General features: G+C 41.1%; 1 protein-coding gene across 2 annotated transcripts in view; it reads left to right on the top strand.

The window, feature by feature from the left end:
• The first annotated feature begins 240 nt into the window (after positions 1 to 240).
• Positions 241 to 17,176, top strand: part of RARB (retinoic acid receptor beta) — a 191,461-nt gene continuing 174,525 nt past the window's right edge. For both annotated transcript variants that reach the window (XM_059490586.1, XM_059490592.1), the window contains exon 1: positions 241 to 418. In XM_059490586.1, coding sequence (XP_059346569.1) covers positions 241 to 418 — 178 coding nt within the window. The remainder of the gene's footprint in view (positions 419 to 17,176) is intronic.

Here is a 17,176-nt window from a genome sequence, read left to right on the forward strand (position 1 = left end):
CCAGAGTAAGACTTTCTATCCACAGTCTGCAGAGCAAGGATGTCCTAGAAGAGAGAAGAGTAGGAAGCAGTGATGAAATATAGGATGGACCTGATATAGTGAATTACCTTTTCATCATCACGCAATCCAGCTTAAGCTGTACCTTCAGGCTTGACAGCCCTCATCATTCATAATTTGAGGCATCCAGTTTGCTGGCCTGGAGTGATGCAACGTGATACCTGTCCGCTGTGAGGTGTGAACATGACAACCAGCAGCCGCACATGTCCCGTACCGGCCGTGAATGGACATATGACTCACTATCCAGCAGCACCATACCCCTTACTTTTTCCTCCAGTCATTGGTGGACTGTCACTTCCTTCCCTCCATGGACTTCAGAGTCACCCACCAACCAGTGGATGCAGCACCCCATCACCTGCAAGTAAGTGCTTGGTACTAATATTGACCAGCTCTCCTCTAATACTGATGGTGTTCATTCTGAAATTTTATCACAGATGGTTGCAGTTGTTCATCCATGATGTATGTTACTTGGGCAAAGAGCATGCATTTGTTTTGAAATACCATTTTCTCTTATTTTTTTTATAAAAATAAACAGGCACCTGTATGGCATGCCAAAGCTATGGAAGCCAAGAGTGACAAAATCTGCTATGCATTTTGGTATATCCTGCATTAGTATACTAGCTGCAGAATCCAGTGTTGCTTTTAAAAAAAACTGACCTTTTTGTAATAATGAATGAATGGTGATGATTCCTCAGTATAGAATCCTCTGAAGTTGCACAGTTATTAATACTGCTTTAGTTTTCTTCCATAAGTATCTCTTTTCTTCATGTGCAGCTTCTGAAGAGCAGCCCAGTGGACAGCTGGTGTCTGTGAGCTGCCAGGGGCTGCAGAATGAACCCTTGAGTCTGTGGTTGAGTTTCTGTTGTGGTTTAACCCCAGACAGCAACCAACTATTGCACAGCTGCTGTCTCACATCTCCTTTCCCCCATAGTGGGATGAGGAAGAGTATTGAGGGGGGAAAAAAGGTAAAACCCATAGTTTGAGATAAGAACAATTTAATATTGAAATGGGACATAATATAAGAATAGTTGTCATCAAAAGGGAGGCAACAAAAAGAGGGAGAGAAGTAAAACCCAGGAGAGACCAGAGATGCTCACTACAGATGCTCACCACTGCTGACAGATGCCCTGCCAGTCCATGAGAAACCAATGGCCAACTCCCCCCCCGCCTCTTTATGTACTGGGGATGGCATTTTACCTCTTGGAATATCCCTTGGGCCTGTTTGGGTCAGCTGTCCTGGCTGTGCTCCCTCCCAGCTCCTTGTGCACATCCTCACTGGTAGAGCATGGAAAACTGAGGAGCCCTTGACTTAAAGTAAACACTACTTAACACAGTGGTGCTTTAGTTGTTGCTGTCAACATTATTCTCATACTCAATCCCAAAACCACAGCACTCTACCTGCTTCTAGGAAGAAAATTACTCTCCCAGCCAAAACTAGGACAGTTCTACATGCAGCACTGCTGTGTGTATTAGCTGAGGAATGTTTTTTCTTTGCCTTATGATAAGCATGCTTTCTGCTTTGTCTTAGTTTTATATGTGTTTAAGCGGCTCCAAACATAGCTGTTCCAGGTATAAACTTTCTAAGTAGGATCACTTAGAAAAGATACATCTCTGGAGGTCTTTGCAGTGGGTGACTGATGTATTTATCATCCAGGAAACCCAGATATATACAGCTTTGAAGATCAGTTTGTTGTTGAAGATGCTTGTCTAAATGCATTACTGTGACTGTTGGATATGAGAAGTCTTGACTAAACAGCACATGTGTGGAACAATGCACTTTCTGCTAAAGGAAAAGGAGATTTGTTATAGCAGTTTCCCTGATGCCTCTTTCGACAGAAATCTCACCAAGTTTCAGCTCCAAATTTAAATGGAAAATCACAGTGAAGACAGTACTTCTGAAGAGTAAAAGTTGCAGGTTTTGTGCTGCTTGATACTAATTCTGGCTTCACATCTCATACACACATACTGGAATGCTGGGCAGTCTTGAAGTAAATTAGTGGGTTTGGTGGGTTTTTTCTTTTTTTTTTTTTTTTTTTTTTTTTTTTTTTTTGGTTTCTGTTTTGTTTTTCTTCCCATTTGTGTGGACAGGTTTCATCCAGTCACATAAGTGAAGAAGTATAATTAGATCAGGTTTTTATTTGCCCTGTTCTATTGCAGGGTGTTTGTCTTTCTTGGAGATGAAAAGCAAAACAGTCAGAAGGTCTACAAGTAACTTCAATTTTCCAATCCTATCAGAAAATATCCTGGTTGATTATCAGTTTACCGTCCTGAATTTATCCCACACTACTTCAGGAATACTCACCTGTTGAAGAAGTAGTTTTATTAGTAAATGGGAATATTTTCTGAGGCATAGATTGGTAAATACCAAAGTTATATGATCACCAATGTAGAGTTTTTCTTTTCTATGAATTATTCCTGTGGAATTAAGATTGTGTTGCTGATGCATTATTAATGATTATTAAACCAGTCAGTGCTCAGCCTTTCAGAAAAGTACTGCTTAGTATGAATTTATGTCAGTATGCAAAATAAGTGGCTACCTCTAAATCTTGGGGTTTGTGTCTTTATGCCCTGGTCCCATCATTTTCAGTATTTTTGTGGAGGTGCTTTACAGCCCTGGCTCTCTGTGGCCGAGCAGAAAAGCCTGGCAGCTGTGGTGCATAGCTCAAGGCAAAAATGTTTGCAAATACCAGCTGAAATTGGCAAGATAGGAAGGAGGATGCCTTGAATAAGATTTGCTTTTGAGACATAGTCCACTGCAGGATGACTCTTCTGGTTTGAACTACTCTGTTTTCATACCTGTACTGTCAGCACTCTGTGGACTTCTGATTCTGGAACTTGAGGTTTATATCACTGGAATTATAGAGACAAGTTCTTGGAAGCATGCAGGTTGAGCTTTGGGTTGTATTTCAGGGTTCTGCTCTCCATTGTAGATTTTGTTTGTTTATTTGTTTGTTTTCCCAATGAAGCCACCCATAGGCCAAAGTCAGTATGATTGATGGTCTCCATTAAAGTTAGAATTTATACTGTGTGGAATAATATGGAACTCTCTTGAAAAGACCGGAAGAAATTAAAGGCTGGCAAACCAGTGCTCTTTGTATGCTTGAAGCTATTGTACTATTTATCTTCCAGATTCTTTTCATTCATGTAAAATCCAATAGAAATTACTTTACATAACAGGAATGTTATAAAGATCTCTTTAATCTTTATAAAACAATGCTGTTCAACAGCTTTTGTTCAAAGTTAGTGCCATTTGAGCTTCTGTGTTAGTGCCTTGTTTTATTTTGTTCTGTCTTGGTTATACACTTTTAATGATGGCAGAATAACTTTATATCAAGTTTCATTAAGTTATCTTAACCTACGGTTGGGGCAGGTATCTCCAGTCCCACGGAACAGACAACAGTACATCTTAGACACATGAATTGTGTGAGCACGAGGGCCTTGCCATAAACGCTCAGGAATGGAGTGATTTAGTTTCATTGATGTTAATAATGCTGTTGCCTCTGTGACCTGTGACTCGACTTCTGCTTTTATCCTGAGATACATAGTGCAAAATACTTAATAATTGGAGGTCTGGTCGCAGTGCTGGAGGGGTCAGAGGATGAGCAAACTCACTTTTATGGGCACGTGAGCGCTGCATTACACTGAACGAGAGCAGGGCCAGGCAGGTCGTTACTCTGTGAGTCCCAATGATTTACCTGCCCCGTGTTACTCCGTGCAGCATGCAGCACACATCCTCACTCGGGACATCAGGGGCCACACAGGCCTCCCTGGCTGCATCAATGAATGAGGAGTTTCTTCTACACAGCAGAGATGGTTTCAGGAGGTTGCTGCTTAGCTCATTTAGAAATGGTGAGAGAAGGCAGAACTGGAGACATTCCTGAGCTTTTTGGGTCATGTGCCAGTCTCTCATAGACAAAGAGGTTTTGGTTCTTTGCCAGGTTCAGAGCAGCTACAAGAAACGGCCAAAAGTCCTGCAGAGCCTGATGTGTTTGCAATAATGAAATCATAGAAGACTTGTGAAATAATTTATTTATTAATAAACTAATAAATATGGGCAAATATTGTTACTTGACATTTTATTAAAGTAAAACCACCTGAGGTTCAGGTGAGTAGCAGTCACACAGGCAATTCCTGTTTCTGAGTGGCATTGCTCTCCATCAGCCCTGGAAGAAGGGTCAGGGCCCATCTGGCCATCGTGAGACCTAATGCTGCTGCCAGGGGTCAGTAAGGCAAATGTCACAACGTGTGGATACCAGCTTTAGAAGGGTTTACCTTCTTTATAGAACATTTGTTGTGTGGCTGTAGCGACACATTTTAATTTCTGGAAAAAGATTAGTTATAAAAATCAGTGCTACAAAACCTCCAAAACTCCAAGAAAACACCCTAAATAAGAGAATGACCACCTGAAATTTGAGAAGGATGGTATGTAAAAACCACAGATCATTGTAGTATATCCATGGAGCTGAAAACTGGTGAGGAAAGTGCTGCCTTTATGTCATGGCTGATGGAACTGCAAGGCACACAGCGATGTTGCAGTCTCACAAGCAAATATCAGTGTGGGGAAGATGAAGGCCTGCTGGTTGTTTGTAGAGTATCTTTGCAAGACTGGTTCCTGTAACATAACTTCACCAGAATGAGTTTTACAGAATTAGTTTAACATGGCTAAATACCACTACACAACAAAGCCAGTTGGTGTAAGCTGGAGGAAAATGCTTAACCTGAGCTAATGCTGTGATGAAAGGAATCCCTGAGTGTCTCCTAGACCAAATTAAAAAAGGGTCTGGACAATAACCACAGTGGGAGCCACTAAATAATAAAACACTTTGTTTGGCAGTTGTTCCCTTTCTGCTTGGATTGAACATTTGCTTGAACAAGGTGAACTGTGTAGCCCATGGCATTTGGTGGGAGCACCCCCATATTCTACCTCTGACCCCTGCCCCATATTTTGGTCCTCAGGCTGCCAACATGAGCCTTCAAATCCTTGATATCGCCCCTTCCATTTATTGCAAGGGAGGAATAGGAGTAGCTTGATAAGGGGCAGAGAAGAGCAGTCAGTTTGATACAAGAATGTCCTGGAATTTATATAAACTCAGTAAGGTTGCTTCATCCACATAACTTGGAAAAAAGTAATCTAAATGTGTTATTTAGAGGACTGTTGGGATGCCATGGAGAAAATTCCATATTAAGGTCACTCATTGTATTTTAGCCAAGCTTTTCCATTCTTTTCTGTCTGGGGTATTTTAAAAGTGTGTAGTAAAGAATAAAAGACTTTATATTCTGTTTTATGTAAGTCTGGGAAATATGAGAAAATGTATGGAAAGTAAGATCATCTGAGGAACTCAAAGAGGTAGACAAGGAAGCACCTACAACATTATTTCTGGTTGTGCTATGTAAATACTAATTATTTTATTTATTAGTCAGTATTACATATCAGGCTTTTCAGACATGCTCAGGACAGTGTCGTTTTGGGCATCGTTTTCTGCTGGAATTGTTTTTCCTTCTATTAATGCAATTATTTACTGCTTGAACTTCATCTTAAAGATTGCTTTCTTTTTTTTTTCCCCTCCCTGGGAAACAGATTTTCCACTGGTAACATTAAAAAAGTACAGTCAAATCCAGTGTTACTGGTATAGTACTGCAAGATATTTTTGCCAGCCCCACCCGTTGCAGGAATTAATTTACTTTTCCAGTCCTGTTGTTAATCATTATATTGACACAGAAAGTCCTCCCAAAAGCACTCTTTGGCAGATTGCATTAAATATGAATAGCAGATATTCATTACGATGTGTTGCCCCCAAGAGAACTCTAAACTATCTGCACTACTCATGAGCAGGCAAATACACTAATTCTCCAGCTATTCAAATTATTTTCAAATAGTTTAGTGTGTTGCTAATAAAAACAAGAATGTCTCTGTTTCCCTTAATTACTCAGAAGGTCAAGGACTCCCACATCTCACTTTACTTCGCAAAATGGGGAATATTCCTGTTGGAGGTTGGAGTATGGTTAGTACATGATGGATTTTCTTCCATTGGCATAGTTACTGAGGCAAGTGCTATCTGTGGCGGACTGAAAAAACCCCTCCTCATCACTCTTTGACATTCTGGAATTATCTAAAATAGTATTACAATGGTTATATTGAATCAGGGGAAAAAAAATCATGAATCAACCTTGTTTGATTCTGTTGTTCGAGGTTTTTTTTCACAGCATCTAATCATAGTGTAACTGCCTCCCTTTTTTCCAGTCCTGTCTCCCTGGGAAAGCTTCCTGTGTGGTCATTTACATGTATCTGCAATTAACAGATGACTTTCAATATACCTACTCAGTGCATGTGTTGTCCATCATTATTGGAAAGACAGAAAATGTGTTTGCATTCAGAAAGAGGGGGGGAAAAAGAACATGAATCTCAGATTTCTTAGCCACAGCCAATGTTGCCTCATGCTGTCGAGTCTAAGGAGTCCAGATGATACCCTGCAGATACCACTCATGACCCTGAAAACACCATTTCTTTTCAGTTCTTCCTCTATGTCATGCTGTGGATTTTTTTTTCCTGGTGGAGATCTTTGTGCAGATTGAAACCATCCGTGCTTTGATTATTGAAACTACGTTACATTGTCATTTTCAGATTCTAGTTGATCAGAAACTATCAAAAATTTAAACTTGCCTTTTCGTGTTAGAGCTTCTTTTTCAGTATTGGCACTTTCAAATAAACCAGAAGCTCCGCTCTACTTGGTGCAGCTGGTGACTCCTGCCACACCACCGCCCTGCCAGGGTGGGTCCTCAGCACCCTGTGGATGCAGCCCACTTCAGATTTCAGTGGGCAGCATCCTCATCTGTGAGAAATCAGTCTGGGCGTGTATGGACAGGAATTTGTTTCCTGGGAGGAAGCCAAATTTAGAAATTTTCTGCTCTGTCAGGGAAAGCGTGTGGTGCAATACTGGCATGTGCTCTGTAATGGCTCTGTGCATCCCTCATTGACATGCTGTGGTCTGAGGGAGCCTGGTGTTTGGAAGTCAAATAGGAGCTGTCTGAGAACTGCTCCTTCCCTCCTTATGGGCCCCAAAGCAGGGAAATTCCCCAAAAAATCCCCAACAAAAAGCCTTCTTCCCTAAGGCTGGAAATATGTTTCTGTGAAGTATTGCAGATGACCTTCTCCTCTGCTCTGGCTCAATGAAAACAACACCCAGTAGCTCCCAGTAGCATTCCTGATGGGGACATCAGGAATGAAGAGTGAAGGGCTTGTTGTAGCTCCCCATTGTTGGTTCATTCGGGGTGGCTCCTCTGTTGCCCTTCCACCTAGTGATGGTATGTTTGGTGTCAGTTCCTCCATCCATGTTCAAAAGGAATGTAATGCCAGGCTTTGGGTTTGGCAAAGTGGCAGCACCCAGAGTTGCTTCAATGTCTGATGTGTTTCCAACCCAAATCAATAGGTGAAATCTTCTGAAATTGCTAACAGTGTGATAGTTCATGGTACTAAAAGGCAATATAAGCTTTTGCTTTACCAACTTTCTTTCTGAAGGCATATGCTCAGCAGCTAATCATGTCATTTTAGCTATGTGGAGGGTTTCCATTCAGTCATGTTGCCGTGTTCAAAAGGCAGGTCACTGTGTGGATTGGAGGGGATTTTGTAAATATCAAGAGGTTTTTTGTGAGGTAAAATGGACCTTTTCTTTTGCCTCAGTGCTGGCCTTTGTAAGAATTTCCTCCTTTAGTCTACCTGAATTGTGAGTTTGTGTTTACTATGGTTTTAGCAATATGTGGTGTTTAATTGGTAAGTCTTATTTAAGTTTTAGACAGGGACAGATTTGTCTTCAGGAAGAATCAATTTATGGTTTTCCTCGGGTAGAATATCTTCCCCTTTTGCCTATTTAGGGAATATGGGGTACAAATTGTGTTATGTGGACTTTTCAGCTGTATCAATGACAACATGTTTCCCATTTAAAATGATAAATACCCACCCTATCTGATGAGCCCTGAAAGGGCAGGGAATCCTTTTTCCCTTCCTTTGTCCTTCAGTGCTCTGTTTCCTTTCTTACTGCCCAGAATAGGCCTACATCAGTAATATTCATAAATGATTTACAAAAGTAATTCCTGTGTAATAGCTTGGGACGTCAAGATTTTATGATGCTGCCAGATGTGCTATCAAACAAAATTATCTGGTTCAAAAAACTTGTGATAAATCTAGTCAGGGGAAATTCCCTAGGGCAAACTCACCCTCTACAAAAGTAACTATATCTCATAAAATTGTTAGATTTGCCTTTACCACATGTTTGAAATCAGACTTGAAGCAACAATTTTATTCATGTCAAAACTTAGGTTTGGTATAAACTAACAAACAGGAAGGACTGGCCTTAAGCAACAGAAAACTCTTTTCCTTTCAAAACACCACACACACACTCAGAGGAAATGTCAGAGTAAATATAAGAAATATTCAGAAAACCAGAACCTGCATCCCTGAGATACTCAACTGTTTTGTCTAGATAATGCATTTTTAGAAAGCAGTCATAGCCTAAATATAGTGGGTCTCACCAGGGCTGGCCTGCTGAGCTCCCAACAGCTGTATCTGAGTACCCTGATGTTGTGCAGTGAGCAACATGCTCAGCATCTTCCCTGTGTGTTTGATTCTTCATGGTCTGGGTCAGGGGAAGTGTGTTGGTAGCAAGGTGTGTGTTTTGGCCAGGAGTTCAGGTTTTGAAGGAGGGGAAGTGCTGGAGAGGCACTGGAAGTCCCTGTGCGGCCATGCCTCCATATTGGGGAAGGATGGACAAAGGCAATGTGCCCTTGGCTTAGCTCCACAATTTTATGGTGGTCCTTTCTTCTCAGGAAAACCCACAAGGATGTTTAGGTGCCTACAAAAACAAACTTTATAGGTATAAGTACTTCAGTTATGCCAGAGGAGCAGAAGGTTTTTGAGTATGATTTTCATCCCATAGTTCAAGGTGTCTGGGAGAGGGGCTGAAAGTCATGACTGGCTGCTGGGACCATCTGGGGCAGAAATGCTGAATTCAGCTGATGGAAGAGTTTGGTTCAGCATTTCTTGGGAGACTAGAGCAGAAGAGGAGAGGTGGGTCTGGAGGCTTGTGATGTGCCATGTCTCTAAGGAATGTGCTTCTGCTTTCAGAGTGCTCTGAGATATCCATGGGCTCAGCATGCTGTTAGATAACACACCTGCTTACAGCTTCAGTTAAGATGGAAGTCAGGTAATCATGCATTAAATAGTGTGGACCTCCAGGTAGACCTTTGTCAGCTTTGTCTTTGCTATTTTTTAGTGCTGAAGGCCAGTTGAATTTGATTTAACCTCAGCTCTAGCTTTCCTGAACTTCATATGTTTCAATCTGAGACTTGTCCTAAGGCTGATAAGTCAACTGCTTTTAAGAAATGTGAACTGCAATTAAGATGGGCAGAAAAAAAACCCCAGAAATAATGTGGAGAACTCAGAAAAATATTTACCTCATCCTTTTAGGATGGATTTCCTCATCCTTTCTATGGGTGGACTCAGACCCCAGCATGACCACACAGCTCCTGCGTGTGCTGTGAAGACTCTGCCTGTGGTCACAACTGGAGATATTTTTTTCCTGTATGTATGTAAAAATTAAGTAGTTGATTCTTAGAAACTAAGGCCTTCATCTCTCAGCTAGAGCAGTAAGAGCAGATTGCAGTCACTCCTTAAATTTAAGACCTAAGATGCTTTTCAAAAGCTGGCTTTTACTAAAGATGTATTTTGATATTTACAGTAATGTGGGGAATATAAATTCTGAGATAATGGGAGGGAGGCAAAATGTAGGCTTATGCAGTTCTCATTTCTCAAAGTTAAAAGTTTTCAGGTGTATTTCAAAGCTTCATAACACAACATACCTAACTAGAACCTTTTACAACCCATGATGTTTTTTCCAGTCATTTTTTAAAAACACCTAATAGTTAGTTTCAATGAAGGAAATGCCAAAAGTCCTTTAAATACAGCTGTAATAGCATCACTTTTTCCTCTCTGTATTTAAAAATAAGAAGAAAGACATTCTTTACCAGTACTGAATACTCCTGGGAAGAAAGGTGGTGTCCTAAGGCTGCTCTGTGCAGCCTGCAGCTGTTACCAGAGATTCTGCCCAAAAAGCTCTGGGTTCTAACAAACTCTGCAACTGTGTTTGAGGGAGAAAAAACTTGGCTGCCTTTTAAGAGTGAAACATCCAAGCCAACAGCCAGAGTGCTGTCCTCACAATCAGGTCCCTGTCAGTGGAAAATGCAGCACAATTTCCTGTTCACTCTGATTTCAGCTGGGTACCATGGCCACTGTGGAACGCAGCATCTGACAAGGGCAATACCTATCCTTCTACAGCAGAGCCAATGGAATTCTCCACTCCTTCTATCCTTATTCCCTTCCTATCCTCATTCCTTCCAGCCACTGAGCGATACTTGTTTGAGGATAATGATTCTGGAGAGAGATGCTCAGACGTTCATCTAGAGCCCTGAAACGAGGCCACGCTGTAAATCTGCATTCTTTGGGAGAACCCACGTGCATCCCAGCACTACCTAGAAGCTATCAGCAAAGGCATTTGGTGGGAAGTGGTACTGTATCATGTAAAGAAATCTGTTTATGATGTACTACTTTTGCATAGCAATTCCAGGATCAAGAATTCTGTTATTTGAGAAATTAAACCCTCTGAGGATCATTAAAAGTACAGAAATAGTGATGTCATTACAAAATTAACTGGCTATAAACCCGCAGGGTGACATGTCGATTCATAAAGGGAATAGCAAAACATAATGCAGGGCACATCTGCTGCTCCGATTCCTGCAGAACCATCAGCCTATTGGTATCTGCAGACCACTTGAAATTGAACATCTGTTAGAAGCACTCAAAAAAGCAGCAGGAGAACCTGTACACCTTGCAAAACACTTTGCTGTCAGTAACATCATAGTTTCAATAGTGGATTCTTACAAAAATTGTTATAAGTCCCCTTCAAGTCTCTAGATCTTCCTGGCATTGTTTCTTAAATAGCGACAGCATGAGTAATAGTAAAAATAACACGGACTTTTCAAAAGACTTTCCTAATATTTTTATTACTTTTTATTTATGGTACCACTGCAACATGCAGACTGCTATAGAGTCTTCAAACAAAGACTGATATGATCTCTGTTCCAAGTAGCTTGGAATCAAGGAGAGGAAGATATATGAAGAGTAAGAGAAAAGGACATGACTTCTGGGCCAAGTGAAGGAGGTGAAGAAAGGCTCGAATCCTAGAAAGGGGAAGCTGAGTTTGGGGCTTTAAGAAAAATGCTCAGATGCTTAGAAACAAGACACCCTGTGGAGACTGACCTGCCTCTTGTGAAAACCAGCAATAAGATACTGCAGTGCATTTTACAAAACCTGTGTGCATGGTCGACAGTCAATTAAGTATTGTAATTTAACTGCATCATCTTAACTCCTACCCAGTCAGGATGACAGCGTGTTTCTCCAAGCTGCATGGTCCAGCAGAGTCCAACTAATTTGCAATTTTCTTCTGTTTAACGAAAGCAGATATATATTTAAGCCACAGAGAGGAAGATTTCACTATTGATTAGTAGTGGTTGGTGTTGCAAAGTGACCTGACAGACATTTGGAATGCATCAGCTGCCTCATGGCGCAGCAGCCAAATATCTTGAAGCACAGTTTGCTCTCTCACTTTTATTACTTGCAGAAGAAGCGAACTCTGCCAGGGTGTTATTGGAAGGGATGTTTGCCATTTTAATATGTAATTACTCACACAAACTTGATGAAAACATGTTGCAATATCTTTGATTTTTAAAAAGATAATGATATTTACTTGTAGTAAAAATGAGGATCATTATAAATAGTTTGAGAAAGTGAATTAAACTGTATAGCACAAGTCACAGAAAATGCCCAGTTTTATTCTGTAAGTACCAAAGTATTGTTTCAGATATATTCCCCGTTTCAGTTTTTTTTAATAACCAAAGAATTTTTTACCTTGTCCAAGTTGAAGCTGGAACCTTCCATAGCCAAAGCAAAGCCTAATTGAGGCAATCCAACACTAGTGCAAGGATGTGGAGAGTCACTGACGCGGGCAGTTCAAATGGGGTTTCTGCCAAACCTTTGTCATTGTTCTGAAGCACTCTGCGTGAATGCCAGGGTTTTCTAATAGTGCTGAGAGTTTTATACAATGGACAGCCCAGAATTTAAAAGCCTAATGAAGTGTGCAAAGGAGGAGCATTAGCACTAAACCCAGAGTGAGATGTGTGCGGTTTTTTTCCCTGAGATGTTGATTGGTAATCTGTTTTTTAATCAGTTCTGTGCCCATGAAACTTCTTTGCCTGCCCAGAAGACTCCACAATGATAGTTCCAAAAAGAAAGCAACAAAATGATTAGGAATATGTGGCCCTGTTTGGTAAACTTTGTTTCTTTTTGAGGGAAAAAAAAAGTCAAAGTGTTTCAGAGCATGTTAATAAAATTGTTAAAGACACTGTCCTACAGCTTGCAGGGACACTCTGGAGGTGGTGACTCTTCGTTGTCATCAGAGGTACTGAACACATTTTAGGTCTAGCAGATTTCTTTTTGAAGGAAAAAAGTAATTTTGGGGTCAGATCTGTTGTTTGAATCTGGCAAAGTAGAGCTATATCACAGAAGAAATCTAATGCCCAAAGTCCCTTTCCTCAACTGAACTTCAAGTCACAGTCCATCTGCTGATCACTCAAGGAGCTCTCCCTTTAATATTTTTCTTTACTTTCTTGTCTCTGCAAGTCATCTGATCATGTCTGATTTTATTTAATTGATTTATGTGGTGTTTGTGTGCTCCTGTGCTTTTAATTCCATACATTTAATTACAGAAAATGTTTCTGCTCCTTCCTTCTTGCTGAAGGAATTGTTTTGTATATATCCTCAAAGTAGAAGAGTGGTATCTTCAGTGAGATGCTGTGTTTGCAGTGAGAGGGATTCAGAAGTGGTTTTTTAGAAGGTTAGGCTGGTTCTTGGCAGCCAAGAAAAGGAGGAGCACAGTTTGGACAGGGCTTATGCCTGGACGATGACACGGGAGCTGGCTCCTGGGATTTGGTGTGAAACAACTTGTGAAAACATGGCAGCCAGTGAAAAATTCAATTTCTAAGTTTCTATGAGATGACTACAGCCAAGGGGAGCTCTTCACTTGTGCCTGCTGAGCACTGGTCATCCCACAAGGGTAATGAAGAAGGTGTTGGAGCTGTGCTGCTGAGTCACATCACCTTTGAACTTCCAATCAGAAGGTTGATGGTAAGTGTGTGTGACGATTTGCAAAAAATGCTGATCCTTTTCAATTGGCTATCGGTCCGGAAAGTTGGGAACCATTGACCTAACTTGTGTCTCTAAGGTCAGGGAGATGGATTTCCAATGATTTGTGCCCAGGATCAGACATCAGCCTGCTAGGAGTAGCATGAAGAAAGGTTGCTGTCACAATGAAATCTCACTTCTTCTTAGGATGGACTACTTTCCCCTTCTTTTTTTTCCCAGAATATTTATTGTGCCTGACCTGGTTTTAGAATATCTTGTATTTTACAAGACACAACAATACTTTGGATCAAAATTATATACTAGAATAGATGTCACAGAGTGAAACTGGCTCAAATGAGTTTCAGATCCAACAAAGGGCAGGCAAATTTCTTTGTAAGCTTGTTAATCACTTTAAACAAAATTGCTCCCCAAAATTGCTTGTTGGGAATCACATGTTCACCTCTGTAGCTGTATATGCCTGTGCAGGATGTGAATAAAATCCTGCTGCCTTGCTGGGTGGCTCTCTGCATGAGCATCACTGACAGGGTTGGGTCTGTCCCTCTCAGTGTAGTTCTTTGCAGAATGACCTTGGTCTGGGTGCCTGTGTCACTGTTTTTGTGTTCAGGACGTGCATTGTTCAATTATTTTAGAAAATTTAGTCTCAGTCAGCCCATGTTGTTTCTTTCCTAGTGAAAGGTTATTATTTTCTCTGCAGTGTTTGTGTTGCAGCAGAAGGTCTGGGACAATTGGGAGAAAAGGTTGACAGAGGGCAGCCAGGGCTGCTAGAAGGATTGCTGGTGTTTCTGAGGGACAGAGGGAACAGCCTTCACCCGTGGCAGACATTTGTTATAGATTCCCTCTAAGATCAGGAAATGAGTACAGTCATCGCTTTGTAATTAACTGTGAGGGGGAAATCTCAGGAGATGGCAAAAACAGATTTGTCCACTTAGAGAAGGAGCGCCGTGACTTAACAGGTGTATGGTGCCTGTACTGCACTACTTAGGAGTTCTTCAGGCTTGGCTGCAAACAAAATATTATCTGACTATAATAACATTGTGAACCCAAAGACCTTAACTGGTTTCATTATCAAGTGAGTGCCTGAGGGGAAATACACAGATGGAAAGGCATTCCTTTCCTTTGGTATAATGCTCCTGTGCCAGAGAATTTATGGCCAGGACGTGGTTGGCCCTTGCATGGGCAACTGGTGGGGGAAACACATGAAGTCATTCTGGTCTTTTTTTTTTTTGGTTGTTATCTTGTAGCCTGTTAAAGAGGTGAGTTTTCTGAGTTTTCATTGCCGTGCCAGAGCGTGGGGACAGCACGCTGCAAACTACAAGATGGGGTTTGTGCCATCCCCTGTTCTCTATTGTGGACTTTGTTCTCTCCCTGGGAAACAGGGAGGGAACAGCCCTGTGTGGAAAGCACTCAGTACCCTGACAGGTGGATTCAGGCTACTGTAGGTCAGAGTGATGCTCAGCTGGCATTATTGTCTTAGAATTTAATTCATTGTAGGATGTGCTGGAGGGCTGATCAGAAGTGGTGCCCTAAAAGTGAGGGGGTTTTAAGGGAGGTTGTTTTGTTTGGTTTTTGTTTGGGTAGTTTTTAGTTTGGTTTTTTGGGTTTTTTTTTTCCTTTTCTGGTGCAGACAGATCTTGGAAAGATCAGCCCTTTGTTGTGTATTTCCAACTTGTGCTCTACTGGCTGGAGACAGCATCTATAAGGCAGAGCTCTATAGCACAGGCAATCTGAAAGGCTACACATGAGGGGGTAAAAAAAGAGAAAGGAGGCAATATTAACTTATCATTTAGCTAGCTGAGGCGTCCATACTCTTTTCCAGTTCATGAGTTACCCTGTGGTTTCTCAATTATAGATGTCAGAAGAAAGGTATGAAAGTTACATTTTTTAGATCTGTGACCAGAGAGGCTGCTGCTCCCTGGAGAGGAGTCTGGTCTGTTCATTTTAGAGAACCTGAAGATGAAGATGCAGAGCACATTAGTTGGTTGTCTAAAATACTGTTATGTTTTTCAGAACTAAACAAATACAAAAAGATGGAAATTGCATGCAGGTTCCATGTTATATTTGTGAGTGTGTGTGTGCATGCACATTTAGACTTATTTGAGAACCCAAAGGTATTGAAGCAAAAACTAAATAAATAATGAAGTTGTGGTTCAATTGTAAATGTTAATGTTTCTGTGAGAGACTGAAGAAGTTATTTTATTATTCAAAATGGCTTGTTCTTTCCTTGTTTATTTAGCAGTTTGCCCTCTTTTTAAACATTATATATGATTTCACGGTTAAGAGTTCACAAATCTTAAAATGCTGCCTTCTTGTCAGTGACACTGATCATACTGCAAAGGTCTTTTTAGAATTTTATACAGATCAAATAGCTCTGTTTGTTAAAAAAGGTCTGAAAAAAGGTCACCAGAATCTTTCATTGTTGGCAAAACTACTCTTTTTTTTCTTAGTCTGGGTCATAAAGATAGCTGAACAGAACTGCTTCCACTAAATTTATTGATTAAAAACAAGCAACCACCCCCTTTCCCCAGGCTTTCTCCTCCTTCTAACAGACATCTGGCATGGAAAATGTAAGTTAGGTATTTTTATCAAGGCTGTAAGCACCCAGAACTACCCAGTAGCTATGATGGCTACTGCAGGGAAGCATAAGAATAAGGAGCTTCAGCAGCTCTGTTACAGCCACTTCTTCCTTTGAAGAAGATGTTTTGCACAGGTGCTAAATGCGATGCCAAAGTACATCCTGATATTAGCATACTGTACATTGAAGCCTGTAATTAACAGCACCCACCTGTATGCTGGCATTTTTCTGACTCTTGCCATCCTTTGAGGTGTGTGTATCTGAGGATCTAATCCATCTAAGCTTCCGGACACCCTGAGCTACAAATGAAGTCAGAGAGCTGCAGGCACACAGCTCCTGGCAGGATTATGCACCCAGTGAGCTATTGCTCTCATTATGTTGCACTGCAATATATCATCAGTGTGAAACATCATCCTAATGATGCATTAGTGCAATACATCATCAGGGGAGTCCCACCAGTAATGTATTACTCCGAGCATGGTGCTACTCGGTAAGAAAATCATCTCACAGTCCTTGTGTTGTTTCAGAGCAGCGTGAACAGAGGGCAAAATATGTTGCTTAAGATTGATGCAGCTTCCCAATTTCATAACTATGTTAATGGTGGGGGTACCTTCTGTGTGCTCTGAGTTTGATTGTGTTTTCAAAGAGGTGTGTCTGGGCCATCTTTGGTTGCACTGATCTTTGGAAGGAGCAGGAATTGATTCTTTAGATGGATGGCTGGAGAGCTTCAATGGGAAGCTGTAAATCTGCTGCCCAAGTGCCTGTTATATAGTTCCTGAGGATGGCGTGAGGGTTTATGTAAACTTGGTGCCAAAATTTGCAATTTTAAGGATTTTTCTAGTGTCACCCTGATACGTCTTCCTGTTTCAGTCATATGTTCTAAGATAAATACATTTAAAAAGCAAGTCTTGCAAAAATTAAACCCCTCCATTTCATGTGTCAACCCACTGATTTTCTTTGGTCTGAAAGATCCTATAGCAAAGCCATCCTTCCCATGGGAGTTGTCTCTAGGGCAAGATTTACTTCAGGGGGAGAGGCAATCAGGTGCTTTTGCTTTATGCTTATGAATCACAGTTGTGATGCTGTGACGTGCTCCATGGGATTGCAGCAGTCCCAGGCACTGCCAGATGAAGAACATAGATGCCAGTGGTCCACTAATATAATACAGGGACTGCACTACTCCAAATGAAAAATCTGCAGTGGGATTGAAGGGAATGTTAGCTACAAAATAGACAGTTCTGGAATGTGCTTTTATGCGTGGCCAATGTTTTCTAGAATGATTTTTGGATGCATCAAGT

This window comes from Ammospiza nelsoni, chromosome 1 (genome assembly GCF_027579445.1).
Source record: "Ammospiza nelsoni isolate bAmmNel1 chromosome 1, bAmmNel1.pri, whole genome shotgun sequence".
NCBI classification, from domain to species: Eukaryota; Metazoa; Chordata; class Aves; order Passeriformes; family Passerellidae; genus Ammospiza; species Ammospiza nelsoni.